This window comes from Calonectris borealis, chromosome 3, assembly GCF_964195595.1.
Source record: "Calonectris borealis chromosome 3, bCalBor7.hap1.2, whole genome shotgun sequence".
Taxonomy (NCBI): domain Eukaryota; kingdom Metazoa; phylum Chordata; class Aves; order Procellariiformes; family Procellariidae; genus Calonectris; species Calonectris borealis.
Window position 1 is genome coordinate 128320636 of NC_134314.1, and position 23250 is coordinate 128343885.

At 48.8% G+C, this 23250-nt stretch overlaps 1 protein-coding gene and 2 long non-coding RNA genes across 4 annotated transcripts in view; 1 reads left to right on the forward strand and 2 right to left on the reverse strand.

Annotated features, from left to right (window-relative positions):
• KIZ (kizuna centrosomal protein) overlaps positions 1-8035 on the reverse strand; it is a 52148-nt gene extending 44113 nt beyond the window's left edge. The window contains exons 1-3 of the mRNA XM_075147897.1: positions 7865-8035; positions 2286-2348; positions 648-804 (exon numbers count right to left, since the gene is read on the reverse strand). Coding sequence (XP_075003998.1) covers positions 648-804; positions 2286-2348; positions 7865-7953 — 309 coding nt within the window. The 5' untranslated portion in view covers positions 7954-8035. The remainder of the gene's footprint in view (positions 1-647; positions 805-2285; positions 2349-7864) is intronic.
• Positions 8027-13565, forward strand: LOC142081208 (uncharacterized). The gene is made up of 3 exons (XR_012673294.1): positions 8027-8145; positions 8973-9194; positions 12475-13565. It is a non-coding gene; the product is annotated as an uncharacterized LOC142081208 (long non-coding RNA).
• The window catches only part of LOC142081206 (uncharacterized), a 108559-nt gene continuing 95258 nt past the window's right edge, over positions 9950-23250 (reverse strand). Inside the window, exon 7 of one of the 2 annotated variants that reach the window (XR_012673292.1) lies at positions 9950-12005. This is a non-coding gene — a long non-coding RNA (uncharacterized LOC142081206). Of the gene's footprint in view, positions 12006-12864; positions 14244-23250 lie in introns of those variants that run through there. The other variant, XR_012673291.1, reaches the window with a different exon arrangement.

Below are 23250 nucleotides of genomic sequence, written 5' to 3' on the forward strand. Positions count from 1 at the left end.
AGCAATAGCTTTAGTCCAGATAGTTCAAACACAGCAATTTGTTGTAACAGAAGTTATTTACTCTTACACTTCCCCTGCTGAAGACAGAGCAATAAGCATGGGCAAGACTAACTATGGCTATTGAGGGTGTTCACACCAGCAAAATTAAAAATATGTCCTGAAACGACTTCATGAAATGTATTTGGGTATTTTTAATAAAAGCCTTACTAAAATACAGTTTTATAAAAAAGTCTTTATGAAAATATCACAACTCAAGTCTTCTTTTTGCCCTAACCTAGATGCTGCTGGTTTATTATCTTATCACTAACACTCCAAACACATGATCCATTTCCACATTTTTTTGATCTCCATTCTCCCTCGCTTCCAAGACACCCGGAAGCCCAGAGCACTTTACTGTTGACTAATTGTAGAGTTCTGTGAAGTGTTGCAGACTACCTCTGCAGCTACATAGGGTCTATTACATCATATATTAGCAGAGCTTGGGTGCATTTCAAATTCCCAAACATTACCACTTTAAGCACTCTGAAACATATGATGCGGTGTCACTAACATCTGAAGCCTTGATGTGCATAATACTCAGACAAAGCCAATTTAGCAACCCTGTAATAACAGTAAACACTAACGTATTAAGTCTTATAGAAAGTTACTTCCATCTTCTGAATCATCTCTGAACTTGAAGTTTTCATATGAGCTTCAAATTGGTCGAATTCCTTTAAAAAGGTCTGGTTTCGCAGAAGAGCTCCTTTTTGTCGTTCATCTATTTCTTTCAAGTATTTTTTCAGCTTCATGTATTTTAGTTTCATTCTACAGGGGAAAAAGAAACTGTACTTAAAGAGTATGAAAATAAAACAAACACATTTATTACAATCACTTTTCTTCAGACATACATACTAACACTTATGTAGGAGTTGCCCCCCCAAAAGGAGTAGACACATTCCTCTGCACAACTGTCCAAAGCTACATTATAAAACTAACAGGATGTATCCTATATAACTTCAGATTTAAACAGGGGTTTTAGTGTTCGAAAGAGTAAGTATATTAAAAAACTCTTGCAAATTTGTTTTAAATGGATTATGTTTTAGTCACATATCACATTAAATCAAAATGAAAATTGTATTTGGAAGAACGTGCTCTGAAGGTCATACAAATTGTAACATCAAGGCTGCAGTTTCACAACTGCTTTAAGCCAACCTAAATCCATGCTGCCACCAAAAGGAGCCTTTCTTTTTTGTGCCAATCCTACCTGCTACGTGGCCACATGGCAAATTAGGCCAAGAGTAATCCAGCTGAAAATCCATCTAAACCAGTTCTCACCCCCACAAAAAACAGATTCTTTTTCAGCCAGACCTATTTTCTTATCTGATTACAGGGCAGCCACACAAGCGTTAGTGCCAACAAAGGGAAAATGTGAACCAGGGGCAGTCAGGAGCATCTTTTCGTCTCAATCTGCCCACAGTTCTGCTTAAATCAGTAGTGAAATTGCAACATAAATCCCCCAAGCTGCCAATATTTTCAGAGAAACTTCAGTTCAAAATCTGTTGGACTAAAATAAATCAAATAAAAACAGAAAACAAAGTACATGTGATGTTTCCCCACCTGTTCAGGCATTTTTTTTTCTTAAATTTACAACTTCATTTTCTAATCTAAAGGCCCTTTTTTCAGAAGAGGAGTTCCTAAGGGATTGGCCATTATCGCACCTAGCCCTCAGTCCCTTGAGCCAAGACAGAAAAGTCATCTCTACGAGCTTTACAGAACACACTTGAGGAAAGGAACACTGGATGAGACACTTTTCAGCCCTCTCTTGTTGTTGGTTGTTTTTTTGTGGTTTTCTTTTTTCCCTTTGGTTTGTTGTTTAGGGTTTGGGGTTTTTTTTGTACAGACTGTATATGCAATTTACATTAAATAGATAATGCAGAAACAATCCAAGGAGCAGGACCAGAGCCTAGAATATCCTCTAGGACCTACTAAACTTTCAGACTTTAAGACCCTAAGACTTTCTAGCACAAACTATACTACAGTGATTTTGCAAAAGTTGCATAAAACCAACTTGCATGTAGTTATTACTGAGATAACAACATTTCAGTATTAACAGAATAAGGTAGTTACGTTATTAGTGAAGTTATTTCATCAATAACTTTGAGACATGAATCTTACTATACTTGACATATGAATATAAATTTATTGTTATGAAAAACTTCAAGATAACATTCTAAAAACATTCCATGATACCTAAGTCTTTGTAACTAAAATAAAATAACCTATAAGAAGCTTTGAAATAGGCTTACAGGTATGCATCAGACTTTCTGTATTCCATCAGTTTTCTTTCTAGTTCCAGCCTTTTGGCTTCACTGGAAGAAAACAAACAACATACAGTAAGATATTTCACAATTTAAATTCTCAAAATGCAAGAAATAAAGCATTTCACAGAGCATAAACTTTTCAGAGCAGAAAGCACATTTTTGCTAGATTGGTAGCCTTACAGATTGATCTGCCAGCCAAGCTTAACACAAAAAAAAAACCTCAAAGCTTTGACTTCTTTGTTCCTCATTGGAACAAGAGCTAGGTTGTTTCAAAGGGAAAAGATGCCTGAACACGTATATAGCCACACAAGACCCACCAGAATAGCCAGAGACTAGCTGAAGTAGCCAGACTCCAGCCCAGCTGAAGTTGCTGTCTGAAGTCCCTTCTCCAGCAGCCCCAGGAAGGGCTCTCAACCCTGAGACGGGCAGTTCACGAGCTCATCTCTCCCTTTCTTCCCCACTCCAAGTCCCAGAGCAGACCACTTTCAATGCAGGAAATACTTAGCTGAACTTGTTCAAATGGACCGCTCCCCAGAACTTCTCATGGGAATGTGTCGACACATTAAAATCTATTTTTTCAAAAAAATCCCAACTCTTTCCTGGCTTACAATGTGCTAACCAAGTATTTTATTTAACGATTTGAACTTAAAATCAAGTACATATTTCACACTCATGCATTAAAGCTGAGTATATTTAGAGATATGCTAGCACTACCTGCCAGAACTTACTAAAGGGTAACAGATATAAGTAACCACCGAAAATATTTATGATTGTGAAGATGCTATGAGGCCAGCTCTATCTGCCAAAAGCAATGCAAGGGTACAGGCCCATGGGGACGATCAGACTGCTTAAGAACAAGCTCCATACCTCACATATAATCTATTTCAAAGAATTTATTTTCAGGAAGAGAAAAGAGTAAGGCTGATATTGTTTAATAATTACAAATTGCATCAGAAGATGACCAACCATTCCCTAAGCCAAAAAAAAAAAAAAAATCAATTGATAAGACAGAGGCTTCCAGTAGATTCACATTACAAACCCTGCAACAATCAAAGCAAGTTGCTAATTAAAAAATAATATCAAATTCTTATTAGCCAGGAAGGCTGTACATGTGCGAGTGATATGGGCAGATACATGAGATTGCATGCACCCATATGGCTAGGCATGCTTATCTATGGATTTGTGCACTCCCTTACAGATGTGTCCATGTCATAGCTGCACACATTTACCTCCTCCCCGTTGCCCTGCACAGAGGAAAGCAAGGAAAAAACCCCTTTCTGCTTCTTAGTCCAAGAGATCAAGGCATCCATTTTACCCATCTGATCCTGCCACTGCCTGAAACAAGATTAGGTTTTCATGTCATGTATGCAATTTAAAAGCCATGCTTCATCTGGGATCTCATCCTTTCAATTTCCTTTTACATGATGGACAGCTCAGCAAAAGCAGATTTCAAGATCTTGTTTTTACACTTCTAGAAGTAATTTTCATGACTCAATGAAGAACACTGATATCCTGATGGATGTAAAAGCCGATGGATGCGAACAGCCATAGACTTCAATCCTATTTCTCACTCTCTGATACCACACATAGCACATCACATTCCTTAGCTCCTGAAAGATCGTCTCCTTTCTACCAGCGTGGTTTTTCAGTATGCCATTCATTAGGCTGTTACAGCTATTTAGACAGCATATGAATATATAAGTAAGGTCTTCTCGATGCAAGACAAAGCGGTAAAAAAACATCAGGTAAGAGCCTCTCAGCATTTGAGTATCATCATTACGGATGCCTAAAATGGTTACCGCACAGCTTGTGGTGTCTTGCAACACAGCTCTGTCCAAGCACCGAATTAGAGGCAATCAAGACTTGACTTGTAGATTTGCTTGCCCAGGTTCTGGCAAGGTTCCAGCACAGTTTCTTTGTGCCAGTGACAGAAGTGACGCTTGAAGCAGTGCAGGGATCATTCTGCCCACTCCACTGCACCACCACCTCCTTTCTCACATAAAAACCCAAAGCTCTCTGCCTGAAATTTTTATTTGCTCACGTAGTTTTGCATTAGGTTAAGATGGTGCAAACGGTCAGGTATCAACTTTTTTCTCAGATGGGCAAAAATAGCACACTTCAGAACTTTTTAAGGATCCAGGTGGCTCCTTTTCAAACAACCCTGAATCTTAAGTCTACAGAGAAAGAGTGTTAGTTTGGGATTTGAGAGCAGAATTAAATTCCCTGGCCAGCCACAAGCTCTCTCTGATCTCTGGCATTCCACCAGGCATCGATCTGTAGTGATATTTGATCCCTCACCTCCCATTTAAACCAGCAGGACTAAGATGCCTCAATATTTTTTTGAGATACGAGTCCTTATTCTCTTTGTGCTTCAGTTCTGCATCCATAATGTAGGAGTAACAGTAGTCCTGTCATGACACCCCGTTAAGATAAGTACATAGAAAATTGTGCAACACTTGGGCACAATGCAATCTTCCCATAAAAGTAAGGAATGTTATTTTTACAGTTGTCCTCCTATGCCAATCTGACATTAAATCAACTGTTGAGCACTGAGCTGCATCCACCTCACTAGCCTGGAGCCTGGCCAGAGCCTGCTCCAGCCTCAGCCAACTGCGCTGGTCCCCTGGGTGGGTTAGAGGGGGCCTGTTTAGCACCGTCTTCTACATACAGCCGATAACAGCAGAGATTTCTGAAACTAATAATCCTACCTGGTTTACATTCTCTGTTCAGGACATCTCAGTATTTGTTCATGTTTACTGCAAATCGCCCTTAGCGTGAAGCATCTGGCCTCGCTGCCTGAAAAGCGAGGCTAATTGCAAAGTTAGTCACAGTGTTAAGTACAGCACTTAACTATATAATTCATTTACCTCATCGCCCACACTGCTCAGACACTGCCTTTCTCACCAGCAACCACTGAAGATTAAGTGCTGAGTAATCACAACACGGTCAGGTCTGTTTAAAACACAGAAGGTAAACTCTCTGCCCCATTTCACTTATTATCTACCTCAAACCTAATTCTTTATAATTTTGCACACAACACAGATACCACTGACCTGTGTACAGAGACCTATGCATGCAGTAATTTTTAGACTCAGACTGGACAAAGTACCAGCATTAGGAAGTAAAATATGGCCAAAAAAGTCTAACACGTAATTTAAGGTACAGTTATGGGGTTTTTTGCACAAATCTCAAGGCAGTCCATGCTGACTACTTATCAGAAGCTTAATATCTGGTGGCTAATTTCTCAAGCACTTCAGAACTTAGATATTTAAAGAAAAAATGAGATTTATGAGAACAGGTGGAAAAGAAATATTCATGAGAACTCCCTTCTAGTTCACCAACTCAGATGGGGGACATAACCAAGCAGCAGCTTCCTCACCATATTCAAGCTCTTGCACATACGCTTTTTAGCAGCGGCTCATTGTTTGCTTAAGCACAACTGCGAACTGAAAGCAGTCAGGAGAGAAACAGCTGTCAGGTACTTCAGGTCTTAGAACAGGCGACTTGAAATCAGATCAGTGCAGAATTCCAAAGCAGGACTTAAAAAGCTGAAATGCTCCAGTGATTTAACAAAAGTTTTTGTATTTTACACTTTAAAAAGTTGTTTAGATAAAAGGTATCACTTCGGGAAATTCTGAAGAGGCAACTCCCTCTACAGCACCATTCCCAGAGGCAACAGCAGCATACAACTTGCAGTCTGGCATAAAAATTACTCCTTGTTCATCAACAAATACATCTTTTATTTTATATTTTAAAGCACATACAACAGAAGTGTGCCAGGCAGAAAAGGTCTATTTATTATCACAAGACCTGCTAAGCTGGGTCTCCAAAGGAAGCACAGCTTACGCAATCATGCTGTCTGTCTGCTTGTAATTCCCCTTCCCCACAAATAACTCCTGAATCTTTTGGTGCAACTGAATTAGACAGAGGAGCTGGCGTCTGAAGTGTTCTACCTTCCCAGAGGTTTCAGAGGAGCTGAAGAGGGGCAGTCCATTCGTGCAGCGTGAGCTTAGCCCTAGCTCAGGCAACAGAGAAGCTACAAAGGAGGTAACCAAACTTCATGCAGATCGGGCTCTCGGGAAGCACAAGACATCTCTACTCCTAACACGAGGGACATCTGCACACAAAGACAGAGTTTAAAGCAGCATGCAGTCTAGAACACTCAGATTTTAATCTGCCCTCTCCATTTTTTAACGCCACCATTTAGATAAAGTGTCTTCCCTATCTAGGGCCCACATCTTTAATAATTTCTATACAATAAAAGTATACTTTGTATATTCTTATCCAGTCTTTTAAACAGCAAGTTATTCCTGTTTTGTTTGCCAGCGGTCTTCCAGACTGGAACAGGATATTAGTGAAGATATACACAGCATTTTTGCAAAAGCACTATCTACATGCAAGTTTAGATTCTCAAAGCCATGGTGTTATTATTTCTGCTAATACTGTGTGTTTGAGATGCTAGCATGAGACCCAGAAATCAGTCTTCTGTATCAGACAGAAAACAGGTACTGCTTAAAAAGCAGCTACTTCATACCAGCATACCGTAAGTGATCTCAAGAGACTTCCTCCGGCCAGAAAAAAAAAGTGCTAATTGACACCAATTACTGTGGTTATTGCCGTGAGTAACAGGCCGGGAGCATCACTAATTGCACGCAGCTTCAGAGGAACTGACCGGTGACGGAGATCCCTCAGGCCAAAGCCCCTTCAGAAGTTTGCATCACGTACACTCGCCTTCTTCCTGAAAGTCAGACCCGCCCTGAAGCACCCACAAACCGAAACACCCAAAATAACTTTTTTTTAAAAGATTAAAAAGATGTCAGCAGGAGAAACATCTGTACATGTCAATTCACCAACTAGCCCGCTCTGAAATATCAGCACCTGTATTATTTGCTTGTTCGCTTAAAGTAACAATTTGGTAAACATTGCCAGAAGCGCTTCAGGGGAACTTCTCAGCCAAGCAGCAGCCGGCCTGCAGCGCTTTCAGAAGCCGCCCAACACGCCGTACAGAACTCCTACAGCAGAATGACTGAAGCCACAGAAGCCAGGTGTCACCGACTCGCCAGCTGTAAGTACCCTCCCCCAACACAAAACCAGCCGAAAGATGATGAGTAGAAGGAGGTGACAGAGGAGCCCTGCCCGAGGCACTGCTGGGGACCCTGGGCTATTCCCCCCCGCCCCGGGGAAAGCCCCCCGGTGTTAAGGCCCCAGAAGCGCCCCAGGAGCCCCGTTTCACTCTCCCCGGCACGACAGCGCAGCACCGCCGCGTTCCCGGCAAGGCGGGAATCCGCCCCCCCCGCCGCGCCCCTCAGGCCGGAGACCCGGCAGCCGCCCTCCGCGGCGAAGGGCGGCCTGCCCCCTCGGGAGAGCGGCGTGCGGGCCGGGCCAGCCGCGCCGAGGGGGAGAAGCCGGCGGGGCGCGGCGGGAACGCCGTCCCCCCGGGCGGCAGAGCCCGGCCAGGGCGAGGGGCCCGCCGGAGGCGCGCAGGGGCCTGGCGGGCGGGCCGGGTCCGGCGCGGCCGCCCCCCGGGGAGCGGGGCCCGGCGGAGGGCCGTGCGGTCTCCTCACCTGTGGCGGAGGCGGCGCAGGAGGCCGCCGAGCCCCTCGCAGCAGGCGCGGGGGCCGCCGGGGACCGCCGCCGGGCCAGGCCCGCTCATGCCGCCCTGTTTACGGCGGTGGCCAAAGCGACGGCTCCCGCCGTGCACCGCGCCGGCCCCGCCCCGGAAGCCTCCCCTCCCCGCGCGCGCGTTGCCATGGGGACGGGGCGGGGCGCGAGCGTCTCCCGCCGCCCCGAGTCACCGGGCTGGCCCGGGCTCCCGCCCCGCGGCACAGCGGCTTTCCATATGTGTGTACGTATAGATACACGCGCGCACACATCCGTAGCGGGGAGGCACCTGGGGACTGCAGCCCACCGGGCGGTGCCCGCGCTCCTCCCCGGTGCCTTGAGCAGGCCCCGCCGGCCTGTGGGGTCTCGGGCCCACGGTGACGGGGACGGCGTGAAGCCCACCCGTAGGCGCAGCGGGGCGAAGCCGGCTTGTCCGCATCCAGCGAGCACGGGAACACCCAAAAGGGGCTCGGGCCTGGGCAGCGGGTGCAGGCCTGGTGCCCTCCGCCAAGCACAGGGTAGGGGATGGGCCCTCGGCATTCCTCAGAGGCCGCCCCGGGGCCAGACTTTATGGCATTTTTAAGCCTTTAAGGCATTTTTTAAGCCTTTAATGGCTTAAAACACAGCAGAGGGCTAATGAGAGCGTTGCCAGTGTGGGAGATGGCGGGCGTGCATCTAAGAGCTGTGAGAGGGCTCCCCACCGTTGCATTGGAAATCTGCAGCATACGTTTTGGGACTGTTGAGGTTTAAAGCATTTATTCCTAAATTATTACTTCATCTGTTCATATAATATTATTAAATCTGTTAACGTAGCTATTACTACAGCAGTTAAAATGGCTGTAATGCCCAGCCAAGTCTCCAGACTGGTGCTGAGGAGAGCTGGGCCCCAGCCTGTTTGGTAACCTGGGACAAAGCAGTAATCTCCGTGTCTCTGGAAATTTGGGGAAAGGGGGACTTTGCAAGGCGCTAGGACATTAATTCAAAAAATAATTGGGAGCTGCTGAACAGTTACAATAACAGGGCCCCCTTTAATAGTCTGTTTTACTGAGTTTATTGTACACTGTTTTTCAGGAAAAAACTAACCAGAAAATGCAAATGGCCTATTTCCATTTGTATGGAAATCAAACATCTCAATAAAATTCCCGACTCCTCCTTCTCTGAATTGCGACTTCGTCGCTGGCGGAGCTCGTTGATGTCCTGTCACCAAAATCCATCGGTCAGTGGAAAAAGCCACACCACCTTCAGTGAGCACAGGACCAGCCCTGACAAACCCTGCATTGCCATCTCCAGCTGGTAAACGAAGTAGAAAAGAAAAACACAATTTTTCATTTTCAGGTGAAAACTTAGATCCCTTTGAAAGGAAGTTGCCAAATTAGTGCTTAGATTCCAGGGCCCCAAAAAAGAAGGTTCAGTCACCTACCACAAGGGTATTTGAATTTAAGGCGAAGAAATGTTGCATCAATAGACACAATCCAAAATTGTGGCTAGCTATGAAATGCTTAAGCATAATTAGAACAGCAATCAGTATACAATTAGTACGAGATCATCATCATAATTACCCTTCATTAGAACTGCTGTCCAACAACTGCCACATGAAAGCATCAGCTGTAGGTGCGAGGTAGTAATGGCACGGCTGAGGGCACAGCTCGAGCCGTGCGCCAGCACCGCCAGGGTCGGGGGACTCGGGAGCATCAGGATGAGCTTTCGGGCTCCTGCGGCATGGCCCCGTCCTGCGGGTCGGGGTTCCTCTGCCAGGTTTTGGTGTTGTGTGACAGTGTTGCTCGTGTTTTCCAACACCTTCAGCCTCAAACTCGGATAAGACAAATTTGAATGTAAAGTAAAAAGCTTTGCTGAATCGATGTAGCTGTACTTAACAGTCCCCAAATTAGCTTCTGTCACTTGAATAACCATAGCTGCTGTCTGGCTTAGCCTTTGCATATCAGCTATAAATAAATGGCTCAATAAGATATGGAAGGCTTTAGCTCGTGTAAGAGCTTACCTACTCAAGAAAACGCATATGCAAAGGATTTGCAGATTTGGGAGCTTTTTATTACTGAATTTACATAAAACGCACTCATAATAAAAGACATACTGTTCTTTCTCACTCTTCTGTTTATTGAAAGCAAAGACATGTTATGGAGACCTCCATCACAGCGCGAGTTCGCGTCTTCACAAGAACTGACAGCTGAAATCTGGGTCTGAGCTTGCCTGTATTTCCAAAGTTAGGCATTTTTTCCCCAGATCCTGACTTTCCAACCCAGGTCCAGCACAGCTTGCCCTTTCCTTTAAAAATATGTAGGGGAAAATGTGGAGCTTTGGCGTCTCAGCTGCAGACACGAATCCCCTGCCCTCCTTGAGAGTTACTTGTAGTACTAAGACTTCTCCGGAGCCTTTGTATCAGCATGATGTTCCTGCTCAGTCATGGGGGCAGATAAAATGGAAATAAAAAGGTTTTCATGGTTGCTTCATAGTTAAATTGCTTTTTCCCCCCCCAGAAGGCTCCTCATAACAGCTCTCATTGCTAATATCTACGTCAAAATAAATAGTCTCCCCTTTGACACCGAGGTGAGACACTAAACACTTGTTATTTCAGAATGTCAGCCATGAACTGCGCTCTGTCGGGCTGACGCATATTTTGAATGCATCGCTGATTGTCAGTGCAGAAAACTGTCAAATGCTGTGTGGCGTTTGAACAAGAAAATGCTTTCATATACTACAATTTTGTTATTTTTCAAAACAGGCAAAGAATCTGGCTTTCTTAAGCCTGTACCAGTGACATACCAGGTTTGGTTCTGGAAGACTAAACTGCTTTCGAAAATATTTGTGCTTGCTAAAATAATATCAAAACTTTGAAACGCTTCTAGTGCTATCTAAAATTACGAGCATATATTATATTTACATACTGGAAAACCTTATTCCCAAACTAAGATTTCCAGGTTTCCGTGGAAAAGGGTTGATCTCCACCTGACAGCTCAGCGCGGGAGGCGAGATTCACAGGACCGCGCAGTTTATTTCTTTAGCGGACCTTTCCAGCCCTGGTAGTTTTTTTTTAATTGTGGACCATGGTGGAGCAGATGTGAGGGGCAGGGGTCTCAAGGGCGCTCCGTTGCGCGGTGCTGCTGCGCAGGAGGAGGTGGGCTGCTCAGCATCTCCCTGCGGAGGCTGCCCACCTCCCGCTGCATCTCTTGCTCCAAACCTCTTAGCTGGGGAAAGGGTCGGTGGGGGGTCCCCTGACTGGGGAGGAGCCGGGAGGGAGCGTTAGGGGTCTCGGCGACAGGTTGAGAAGATGGTGGCAAGGTGGTCCTGGTGGAGAAGAGAGGCCAGGAGGGGCTGGGGTAATTGTGGGGGGTTAAATGGGTGCAACACTAACGGGGAGGGTGCTAACCTGGCCTCACCAGCCCCAGCACTGCAGGCAGTGCAAAGGAGAAGAAAAAAAGTAGAAGGAAAGCCAAAGGAGAAGAAAGAAAAGCAGGCAGGGTTAAACACCCTGATGTTTTACTAAACAAAAGCTAGGAAATAAGACGCCTTAGCCTGGTCCCCCAGTATATTTCCCATTTTGCTCCTCTTGCCCTTCTGTTCCTTGTCTCCGTGCAGGGCGTGCGCTCACCCTCTGCAGCCCAGGCCTGCGACGTGATCGCCCGCCCTGACGCTGATGGGCTCGTAATTGCCTCAAGAATAATCTTATTACTCACATCCCTGATAACTAACATCAGCACCCCATCCCTGAAAGCCTACAAAGAGGAGTGTTTTGTTTGTGTTCTCCCTTCAGTACTTAACACTTCTTTTAGATTGTTTTAATTTAATTTTAATGTAATCTGATAAGAGCTGTAAAACTGTCAAAGAAATCTGTCTCCTTCTGTCTTATTAAATACACTTTGAATGAAATTATGGTTTTTTCCCCAATAGCTGCCAAACGGAAGTATCTCTTGATTCAAATGCAGGGATTGATGTGCACTAATCTTAACAGCTTTACACACTCTTTTTAATTTAGGGAGGAAACCATGTGTGCTTTTAGCATCCCGCTTTCCTCAGGAGCTGTAACAGTATCCCAGAAGGTGCGGAATTCCCCTCATTGTGATGAGCATCTGGCCGCAGGGTGCTCACCTGCAGGAGAAAAAAGGGATAAGAGAAAGAGAAGAAGGTGAAAAAGGGGGGAAAAAAGGGGGCGAGGGACTGACAACGCATGCCTGCAGAGACAGCCTGTGTTGCTCTCTTCCAGCGAAAGGCTCGGGGGCTGAGGTGTCACCCCGTGTCCCCATGCTTAGGGGCCCCATCAGGCTGCGCCCAGCAGCACGTCTGTGATGGTTTGCAGGGCACCTTCCCTGCTGCGAGAGCCTGATGGATTCTGCGGCGCTGGCAGCGGTGCTCCAAAAGGCGTTGGTCCTGCCTCAAGCTACAGCCGCAGAAGGACCCACTGTCTGCGGTAGGCTGGGCTCACACCGGGGGGGCGAGACTGGAGTCAAAAATCGTAGATTTCTGCCTCTTCCACTATTGGGATCTTTCCAAAGATCTCTGCCGTAGTTTTTTTCTGCCCTACTTATCTCTTGTCTGCTCCATGCTTTTTTCTTCCCAGGTGCTACAGATGGTCTGTCGGTCTCACCCTCGGCCTTTCTCCTCTCATCCTCACCAGCCCTTGACCACATCTATCAGAGATGGCTGTCACGGGGTTTGCCGGTTTTCCTGAGCGATAGATCCACGCACAGTATGTACCTGCTGCAGATCGTCTGCCGCAGCCTCTGATCTAAAGCCAGAAAATGGAGGGGATGCCACTTGGTCCAGGAAAGATGGGAGACTCTTTATATAAAGCAGAAATTGTCGGTGTCCTCGTGTAGGGTGTCTTGGGACAAAGCCTCCCCCCACCAGCCTGTGCATAACCCCCCCGCCTCGCACTGCTGCAGTAACGACGATGATGAGCTTTTACAGATTAAGGGCCCTCTCTGATTTTAGCCAAGTTTCACTTAACGTGAGAAATAATACAAATATTGCTTGACAACGGCTGGATTAGAATAAACCAAATCACGACTTCAAAAGCATTAAAGAGAAATCGGTGATTAAAAACAAAGGGGCGATTAGCTGCAAGCACCGATGTATACAGCAGACACATGGATGAGATATATAAGAGAGCCTGAACATTTCAGCTGAGTTCCTTGCCACCATTTTGCTATTTCTGCCAAAACACAGCAGGCTGGGGTTTGTGCGTGGTTTCTCTGGGAAGGGATTTGCAGGAACACAGACTGTGATGTACTGAAAAGCGGTTTTTCCTCTGCGCTCATTTGATTTCTGAGCGTGGCTGTACGTCTAGCTAGGGCTTGCCCACAAGTCAGGACAGAACTGAATGCATTTTCTTTCTTTTTTTTTCTTTTCAATTAGATTCATAATACATGCCCTGGTAGCTATTTAAAAGATATACAAAAAATTTACATAATGCCCATATAAGTCTTTTTGTTAATGAATCAAGTCCCAAATGAAGAGCACTAATAATACATTAGTAATCAAAGAGCAAATAACACCAGTGAACATATCTCAGCAGAGCAGTTGTGTGGATCCATTTCCGACTGTCAGTGTCAATGCATGGAAATAGTAATTAACATGTTGAATTTAATGTTTAAATTTTAATAAATTTAAATGTAATAAAATGCTTTTATTAAATGTTACAGTTCCTTGAAACCTATTATTAGTCGATTCTGATGCATAAATAGAAAATACATTGTCTTACTGAAAAAGCAGGTTTTTGCTGTCGACAGGACAGGTGAAATGTGTTCCTCCAGCAAGACGTTGTTAACACAGAAGCCAACGATAACGGCTGATTAAATAAAAAACTTAAGAACAAGACTACAGCATTTAAAACTATATCATGTTTATTGAGAACGTAAGGGCCTTATGCAAAGCCTATTGACATAATTGAAAAGTCTCTAGTAATGTCATTGTCAATGAATTTTGAATTAATCCTGGAGAATTTAGATACAAGCACATGCTGCTGTTTACAGCTCCGTGTTGTTAATGAGCAACAGAAATGCCCCGGCACGGAGGGGGGACCAGTTTAGAGACTGTTTGCCGGCAAACATCCCTCCTCTCCGGCCATCTCGAAGTGCTTTTTGAGTTTCCTACGCGGCATATGAGGCTCCAAGACCAGAAGGGATCAGGTATGACCTGACTCAGGCTTTTCCAAGGCCAAGGATCTGGAGAGGATGTCTGGGAGATGTTGGGTCTCTGCTTCCCCAATAATTCAAAGTCACTTCTGTTTCTAAGATGTACACACGAGGAATTAACCGGTCTCCATTGAAGTGTCTGCTGTTGTCGGAAGAGGAAAGAGGAGATTGACGGTGTTGAGTTTCCCCATCCCTGGAGAAATGAGAATTGAATTTAGGTTTTCTGAGGTGTGAGACAAGAGACTGAATTTGAACAAGACCACTCACAGCAGACCGTCAGAAGGTTCTATTCTGGTCTTCTCTGAAATCATCTATGCCTTACGCTCTGGGGTGTCCTGCACCATCACTGCTTTAATTTCTGTTGCTCGATCTGAAACAGTTCTAATGTATTGCTGTGCAGGAAAGACTATTCTGTGCTATATTAGATCGTTATGGAATGTCTCTTTCAGGCCTGCAGTAACCAAAAAGAAAGCGGGAAGAAGGCGACGGCTCACAAATACGTAGCCAAAATCAACCCCACAGCTGCCCGTTCGGGTCCCACCGCAGGGAGCATTACTCCGCTGTGCAGGCTGCAGCTTGACCCAACGCGCCAAAGCCCGGTGCGAGGCAGAGCCTGCCACACGTCGCAGACCACAACCACCAAGAGTTCACCTTCGTTACCAAACCTGTAATGATGATGGAAAACATCCATCACGGGGTTCAAATCTGCCTCTGCCACGCTCTCCAAATGAATGAACGACTCTGTGCGCCCGAGCGTCCCACTGCCCGCTCCACACCCGCGCTCGAAGCACACAGCCGTACGTTCGTGATGCTGCAGTGAGCCTACAGCGGCAAAGTGGAGATTTTGCACCCCAACATTTTCCTAGCCACAAAAGTGTCCTACCTCGCCTTCAACGCGTGGGCCTTTGCATCAAGGCAAGATCGTGCCATGGTTTTGCCAGGATCCTCCTAGAGAACGCAGCTTCATGGCCGCATTATTCCCAGCTCCCCATGCACCGTCCATTCCCCACCTCCAACCAGCGAGGCAGGCAGCGCAACCACAGGTTGGCCGGTCAGCTCCATCTTTCTTGATCTTAACACTTGCTGCTGCTGTGTTAAAGGTCAGAGACCTATCAAGCTCTTTCATTAGTATTTTAACAAATGAGTGGATTAATCTCATGTACTGACTGAAATACTGAAATAGTTTCTCGTCTACAAGTCATGAAAAATTAGAGGGAAAATCTAAAATAACTGGGAAGTTCTTTTGCTTCCCTTTTAGCACCACGTTTTATAGCGATCTGTTTTGAAGAGTTGCTTTCTGCGTTGACGGGGACAAGGCATTTAGACAAGGTAAAAAGCCTGGAAGATCCAAAACCCCAGACTCAAAGGGAGAGCGTCTGGCCTATTGTCTGTTTTGATTAATGAAGCCTTTTGCATAGTGAGATAATATGATGTTTACTGAGCAGGGAATGCTGCTGCGTGGCAGAAATATCAGAAGTATAATATTCAATATGATAATGACATCAATAAGCTCATCTATGTATTACTGGATTCTGCTCAAAAATGCCTCAAATGATATTTGTTTATTTCGTAATTGTCAGCCACTTTGATGCACTTGTCGTCAGGTTCAACAAGTGCTCCAAGCTACAAGGGTTTGAAACAAAGGGAAGCACTTGGGCAGCCTTGCAGTTTAGCTTTCCCTTCAGGGCAAGGGAAATAAGATCCGACGGCTGTTCCTCACCGACGGCAGGGTAGCGAGATGCTGCTCTTTAGGCAGGCACTGACAAACATAGTCTCTCGAGAATCCCTTGCTACTGGAAACCAAAATATTTAAACCCTGTTAAAGACGTTTGTATTTCAGCATGAATGTTTGCAAGTCATCAGTGACTCTTTAAAACAAAAGCCAGCAAAACAGCAAAAGAGCAGCGGCAGCATACATGGAAAATAAATGCATTCCCCTAAGCTAGAATTATGTGCGAACCTGAACTCATTTCTGGCCACTGTTTGGTTGCTGTCTCCATTTTATCTTTACTTCAGCCTGAGGTTTGGAGCTGAACATCTGGACCATACAAAGTGCCGGGGAAGCTGGCTTGTTTTTCAGCAAGCGCTATCTGCAGAGCCCGGCCAAATTTCACGTGGGGTAACAACTACATGCTGCTCCTCTGAATTCTCTATTTCTTTGACGGTATTTTTCGCTTCCTGTCCCAAACACCATGCTCTTTTTCTGCGATTTATTAAGCATTTTCCCCTCTGTCCTGTGCCGAAGATTGTTGCGGTGATGAATGAAAGGATCCGTACGTATAAACCATTTATTCATTTGCAAAAGCAGGAGAAACAAGCATGAGACTATTAAATTAATTAAACTGTGTCTGCTCAGAGCTCGGCATCACTGGGCCTGCCCTCTGCACTCCATTTAGTATATGCAAAGGCAAATAATCGTGCCAAACATAAATAGGAACCTGAAGCAGAAGGTGGCAAAAAGGCTTGAGAAGAGATGGAAAATACTCCAACAGTGCATTTAGATCGTGCTCGAACATTGGTTTCAGATCTACTTTTGAGGAAATACTCGTGTCGGTGGGGTAAGCAGGTGGGATCTGTGCGCAGCAAAGGTCTGGGCTGAGTTACAGGCTGAAGGTCCAAAACGTTTTGACTGTTTGCAGACGCACACACTATACACGACCTCTCCGAGCGCAGGATGGTGGCCTGGAGGGTGACCTGTTTCCATTAGGAGGGGACCAGACCCTGGGGGGGGACCTGGGCATCTGAACGCGGCCCCAAGCGTTCGCCTCCGGCTGCCCCCCTTGCGCGGCACCCTTCGGGTGTTACACCTCGAAGGGCGAGTCCCTGCCCCCCCGGAGCAGCACAGACAATTCCAACGACCCAGCGAACTTTTTAACGAGCAAGCTTTTATTCTTGCTCAATTAATACACTCCGCTGGCTTTTTTTTTTTTTTTTTTTTTTTTTTTTTGCAGAAGTGCATTTATTTGCTGCGCCCCGCGGCGCCCGGGGACGCGCTGCCGGGAACGCCCGACCCCGTAAAAGCAATTATGCAGCAATTAGCCGCGGGCCAGGGCGGAATCCGGGATGGCCGCTCCGCTCCGCACCGCCCCGGGAGCCGGGGCCCCTGCGAGCGCCCCCCCCGCCGCCAGCCGGGGCGGAGGGGCTGAAAAAGAAAGGAAAAAAGAGGGGAAAAAAAAGAACAAAGAAAAAAGAGAAAAAAGCAAGCAACCTAGCGGCCCCCCCAGCTCCAAGCAACCGGAGGAAAGTCCCCTCCGCCCGAAAGGCGCCGCGGGGCAGAGCGCCGAGGTAATTTTCGGGAGCTGCGGCAGAGCTCCCAGTCGCACCTCGGCGCCCGGAGGCTCCCGCTCAGTCCCTGCTGTTGCGGCGGTGATCACCGAAGAACGGCGAGCCCTGCAGCCGCTCCGCGCCGCCGGATGATGCCACCGGAGCGGGAGAGCGGTGCCCGCCGCTGTCCGGAGCGGGCCGGGCTGGGGAGCGGGAGCAGGTAGGTCCCGCTCGCTTTGCCTCTTCCTTCTGCTTACCGCCATCCGGTCTCTTTTTTTCCCCCCCGTCGTTTCCCTCCAGTGATTTCATTCTGGTGATTTTATCATTTCGGCAGCGCGGGCACAAAACAGCCAGCGGAAGGGACGCTCGCTCCCATTCAAAAATCAGGGTCTTTAATAAAATTAAGACGCAGCGGCGTTCCGGGGGAGCGTCGCCAAACGCCGCACCGATCTGAGCTAACACCCGCGGCTTTTCCAGCCCCACGGGGTGGCTGGGACCGACAGCAGCTATCGGTGACTGAAGACCGCGGCCGGGAGGCTGGCCGTGTGCTGCGGGGCTTGAAACTCGGGTGGGTGCGAGGGCAGCGGGCGGTGAGAGCACGCCGAAAGCTGCTCCCCGGGGTGGGGGGGGACGGCCGCCGAGAGGCTGCGCTTTCGGGGGGAAATGATGGAGAACCGCTCCGTTCGGTAACCGGGGCGGGAAGGGGCTGGCTTTTCCAGGGGGAGAAAAAGCAGCAGCTACAGCGAGGCGGGGAGGGGGATCGCGGCTCTGGGGTCCCCACGCCCCCCGCACCGGTGCTTCGCCGGCTGCCGCGCAGGCAGGACCCGGGGGGGCTCGGGGCGGGCAGCGCTGCCAGCTCCTGCCCGACCCCCGCTCGCCCCCTCCTCCAGCCAGACCCGCGGCCGGCGCGAAGGCAACGGGCTCGGGCACGGGTGTATTTTTCAATCGGGGAGGCTTCTCCCACGGGGCCGCCCCTTCCCCCGGGCCCCCCCGCCGCGGGCAGGGTCCAGCCGCGCTCCTTACCTCGGCTCCTCCGCACCGAGATGCCGCCGGCGAGGCGGGCACGGTCCCGGGCTGCTCTCTCCGCACCCGGCTCGGCCGGCCGAGGCCGGGAAAAAAAAAAAAAAAATACAGAGTTAGGATTTTCCCAAAGCCCTCCTGCAAAGACCATGGGGCGGTAATGCCGGGGCTGCTTCCCCCACCCCGGCTCTGGCCTCGGGACCCCCTTTCCCTTTCCCTTCCCTTTTCCGTGCGGGAGCCCGTCCTTCCTCCCCATATCGATTTCAGCCCGGCGCTGATGGCGTTTAGGCCAGGATTGGGGTATAATGGAAATATCATCAGGAGACAATTACCTTTTCAGAGCATTCACTTCTCCTCCCAGACACTGTTATTTGAGAAATAGGATCATTTGATTTCATATTGCACTAAATAACACCCAGCCGTCCCAAATTGCCAGCTTCTTAAAAGCCACCCATTGGAATAAATTGCAGAGCGACTCTTTTGGCTCTGGCTTCTTTTTTTTTTTTTTTTTCCCCTTCTTTCCCCTCCTTCGCAGAAGAACACGGGAACCGGGGGTCGGCCGGGGCCGGCGGAGGCGCAGCGCTGGGCGAAGCCGCCAAGCCCGACCTGCGCGGGTTTTGCTCGTCTTTTTCTTCCCTTCCCCCCGTCTATTTTTTTTTTCCCTTCCTTTTAAAGCAAGCTTTCCCCCGTTCCCGCCGGGGTCCCGCGGATGCCAAGGTGCGATGCGCCTTTAAGGCTATCAGCGCGCGCCTGCTAATCTGGTCATCGCAGGCTTCATTATATCGGTATTAATGTCATCCGCGGATTACTAATTAGATTTGCGGGATAAATGAAATTACCCGAATGGGCTGCGTGGGAGGGGGAGCGGAGTCTCCCGGCGCTTCCCGGGATTTACGGGGGGGGAGGAAAAAAAAAAAATCCTTTTATTTCTCCCCCTTTTTATTTTTACCCGCCGTGCTCAGCCGCCCCCGAGCCCCCATCCCCGCGGCCGGGCTGGGACTCGCGTCCTAATCGTGTTCTCCTCCGACAGACACTAATCAAGTAATTTCCCAATCCCAGCCCCATCAAATTGCTCTTTAGCTGTTGAACTGTGGAGTTTTGCTCCTCTTTTCTCATGCTAATCAAGCCCATTCAGCGTCTCTCTGTGAGGCTATTTGTAGTGGAATAAATCTCCTTGTTTGCCTGCTGCATGATTAATTGATATTGTTGTATGGCTTTTGTTTGGGCTGCGGAGAGCTGAAAGGCAGTGCATATTGGATGTGACGAAAGGAGCTTGAAACATCATTTCGCTGCTGAGGTCTTTCAGAGGTCGAGGGATAGACCGATCGCATTATTCATCCTATTTATTTATCCTTATTAGAAAATATGATGAAAGAATAAGGCCCGGAGTCTTTTTTAAACATTGACTAAACAGTGCATACACAACCCCAATTAAAAAAAGTGCCCGAGATGAGGCCTTTTCTCCGTATTAGAAAAATAGCTCTTTTTAACGAGGACCAATTAAATCGTCCTTCATTTTACCTGGGAGCTCACAATGGACTTGACAACAAATTTTCTTTCTTCTTCACTGTTAATTACTGCCAGAATCGGCCACGCTCCTGGCGGTGTGAAACTCTCCCCAGATCACCCACCCAAGCCCCCACCCATATCCCCAGATCACCCACCCAAACCCCCCACCCATATGCCCAGATCATCCACCCAAGCCCCCGCTTGGACCCTGGCCGAGCGAGGGGCCCCTTCCCGCCCCCAGCCCCCCAAAATCCACCCGAGATCGGCGCAGGCCTCCAGCTGTCACCCGCTCGACCGAAGGTGTCGTCAGCCGAGCCGGGCCCCTCCGTCCCCTCCCGCCGAAGCCTGTGGAGCTATTTCAGCCTGGCCCTGGCCTCCGTTCCCCGGCCTCCCCCGCTATTTTAAAAACTGCCTCCATACTCCCAGGGGATATCGCTGCAACCAGGAGATTCAATTAAATAATCCCGGTCCTTTGCTTCTCCCACAAATGGCTTTTTTTTTTCCTCCCCCAAATATTTCCTTTTCCAAGTTCCTTTTCAAAAAGGGGGGGAAAAAAAAAAAGAAAAACCCAAACTGAAGAACAGGAAAAAAAGAAGGCGGGGGGCGGGGGGGAGAAAAGAAAGAAACTGTTCTCCTTTCTTTTCCCTGTATGCAGGGTAATTGATAGGCTCTATCAGAGGTCAGGATTTGCATAAGAATTAAGAGCAGTAAATTAATTTAATATTCCATGCACATCTCCAATTATTCCTGCAGACCTTTGTCTCCACGGCTGGCAGAGGGAAGGTTCAGCTGCTCTTCAACCAAACAACATCTGTGCAGTTAATAATTTGATAAACAGCTCATACAAATAGTTTCTGAATTATCTGCCAACCCAATGACTATTCAGTTTTGAAACACTTGGCAAGGTCTGCGACGTGCGGTCGGGGCTTTGTAGCCTTGTTCCAGTGATTTAGCTGCCCGGGCAGACATTTTCCCTCCTTATCTCTTAAATAGAATCAGCTACTTGCAACAAAAAACCATCGATAACAGTATGTAAAATAAGTAATTACCAGTAATTAATAAAAGCCCCCCCCCGGCGGCGGTGCAGGGGTGCCGGTGTGCGGGAGGGGGCCGCAGCCCACCGGGCCGGGGAGGCTCATGCCGCCCAGCAAACAGCCCGCTGCGCGCCGGGGCTGCCGCGGGGCTGGGGTCCCCCCGCCACCCCGGGGCTCCAGGCCTTCGTCCCCCATCGTAAGGTTCCGTGGCCAGCGCGGGTGCGAGCGGGAGAGGACCCGCCCTGGCCGGGTGCCGGCGTGGGCCCCTTCCCTGGCTGCAGCCCCTCGGCTGCTTCCTTTCCGACACGACAGACGGGAAAGGGGACGGGTTCTTCTGGAAGTCCCGGCTGTCCCCCTGCCCGCGTCTCAAAGGAGGAACGGCTGAAGGTGGCCCTGCTAAACCCAACTTTCAGCCTAAGGAGGGCATCCCCATTTTCACCCCGATTTCCAGGGGAAATCCAGTCTTAGGAAATTGAGGGGGCTCCTTCATCCGTCCCGGCGTGGGTGTAGAGGTCCAACTCCACGTTGGCCAACCACCACACCTTCCGATACAACCCACGGCGATGAATCAAACCGCGGTGATAGCGCTAGCCTCGCCTGATTTATTTTTAAATGCACACATTTAATGCACAACCAACAACAATAATTATAGGGGTAATACCTAAACGCTCCGCTCTCCACAGCGTAATCGGGACGATAACCTTGCGCAGACACGGACGGCCCTCACTAATTTCCTCTTCTGCATGGCCTGTACTTTTAGCATTGCTTCTGCTGCGTGTTAATAAACGTGAGTGAATATGTGTAGAAAGAGAAGGATTTACATAGATATTGGGAACCCACTTGTAGGGAGCTTGGATCCAGTGAAGCTGCGTGGCTAATGAAGATGAATGGAAGGGCTAATTTGTTCCAGCGTATTGCAATCTGCCGCCTTCATTTGCAGCGGGAGCAGGGCGGGCTGAGGAGCGGGTGCCGGCTGCGCGGCCGGATCCTTCCCACCTCACCGCTGGTCTTTTAAACAAATTGACTTCCCAGCGCGGCAGCCGCGCTCTACGTCAAATTGCTATTCCAGCGCCTGCATTCACGGGGCTAAATTGAAGGTACAGAACTATTCCTTTTTCTGGTTAATGCAACACGCGCGGCAAAAGTGCTCGAAGCAATTGAAAGCCGCGCCGAAGTTTTGAGTAGGCTTGATAAGAAGTGCCAGGCTCGGCATCCTTGCACTGTAACGGGAGCACCCAGCACTCATCTGTAAATGCTGCAAACGCTCTTCAAACCAGTCTAAACAGGAGCAGCAGCGCGGCAGTCGGAGCTGGGCGACGGCCACCCAGCGCCCACGAGCGTTGGGCCGAGGTGAATTTGCCTGAGGAAGAGTCGCACTTCTCACAGCCTGCGGGTTTGCTTTTTGGCCGTGCGCTGCCGAAGGGGATCGTCCCCGGGGGTGGATCGCAGGGAGCACGTTTCCAGCTCGTGCGCCAGGAGCGCGGGCGATTTTTACGTAAGGCAAGACACGGCCAGGGAATGCGGTTTCCAAACCTCTCCTCAGAGCTACCTATAATTGTATTTGCCAGACAAATAACTGACCTCGTCCTTTGTCCCTGCCCCGGACTGTATGTCCAATTACTCTGCTGGAGTGCAACGAGAAGGAAAATTAAATTTGCACACTGGGTGCTGTTAATAAATCCAGCGGCCACCTCATTTTTCTGCTAACGAGCCTCCTGGCGAGGCCGCCAAGGGGTAGCGCTGTGGCATCTCCTGATGTTGTTCAGCTTCTCCCCTCCGCTCCCCCGGCCCCGAGGGAAGCCCTGTCCGACCATCAGGGCTGCAGCACCCATTCCCGAAACCCCCGCCACGCTGCCTGCCCCGAGCACCCAGCGGGTGCTGCCTGCGCAGGCTGGGCTGCTGGCAGCGACGCGCTGCGAGGGGAGCTCTGAGCGTGGGCTGGTTTTCGAGACACAGTCAGCGGTGCCTCTGAAGGAGCGGCTGCTGGCCTGTGGGCATGGGATCGTTGGGAGAGGGCACGCCAAAGGGTGGGAGTTCACCCCACGGCAGAGCCGGCGGCCTCAGACAGCTCCCCTCGCCGCTGGCTCGGACCAGCCGCTGTGCGCCGCTGGCTCGGACGAGCCCTTGTCTAGGTTTGTATTCCACGGCTTTTGACAGCAGCTGGGGTAGCGGGGAGAGGCGAAAACCAGCCTGAGCACTGCAGGAGGCACTGCTGAGTTTCGAAAGGGCAAAAACTGCTGAAGGTGGGACGTGGGGGGCTGCAAACTCACCGTTCCAGACCCTGCTGAAGGCATCAGTGTGCGAGTGCGACGGGGGAAATGGCCCCAGCTGGGCAGTGGGGCAATGCCACGATTCCCGCAGCGCCCACAGGCA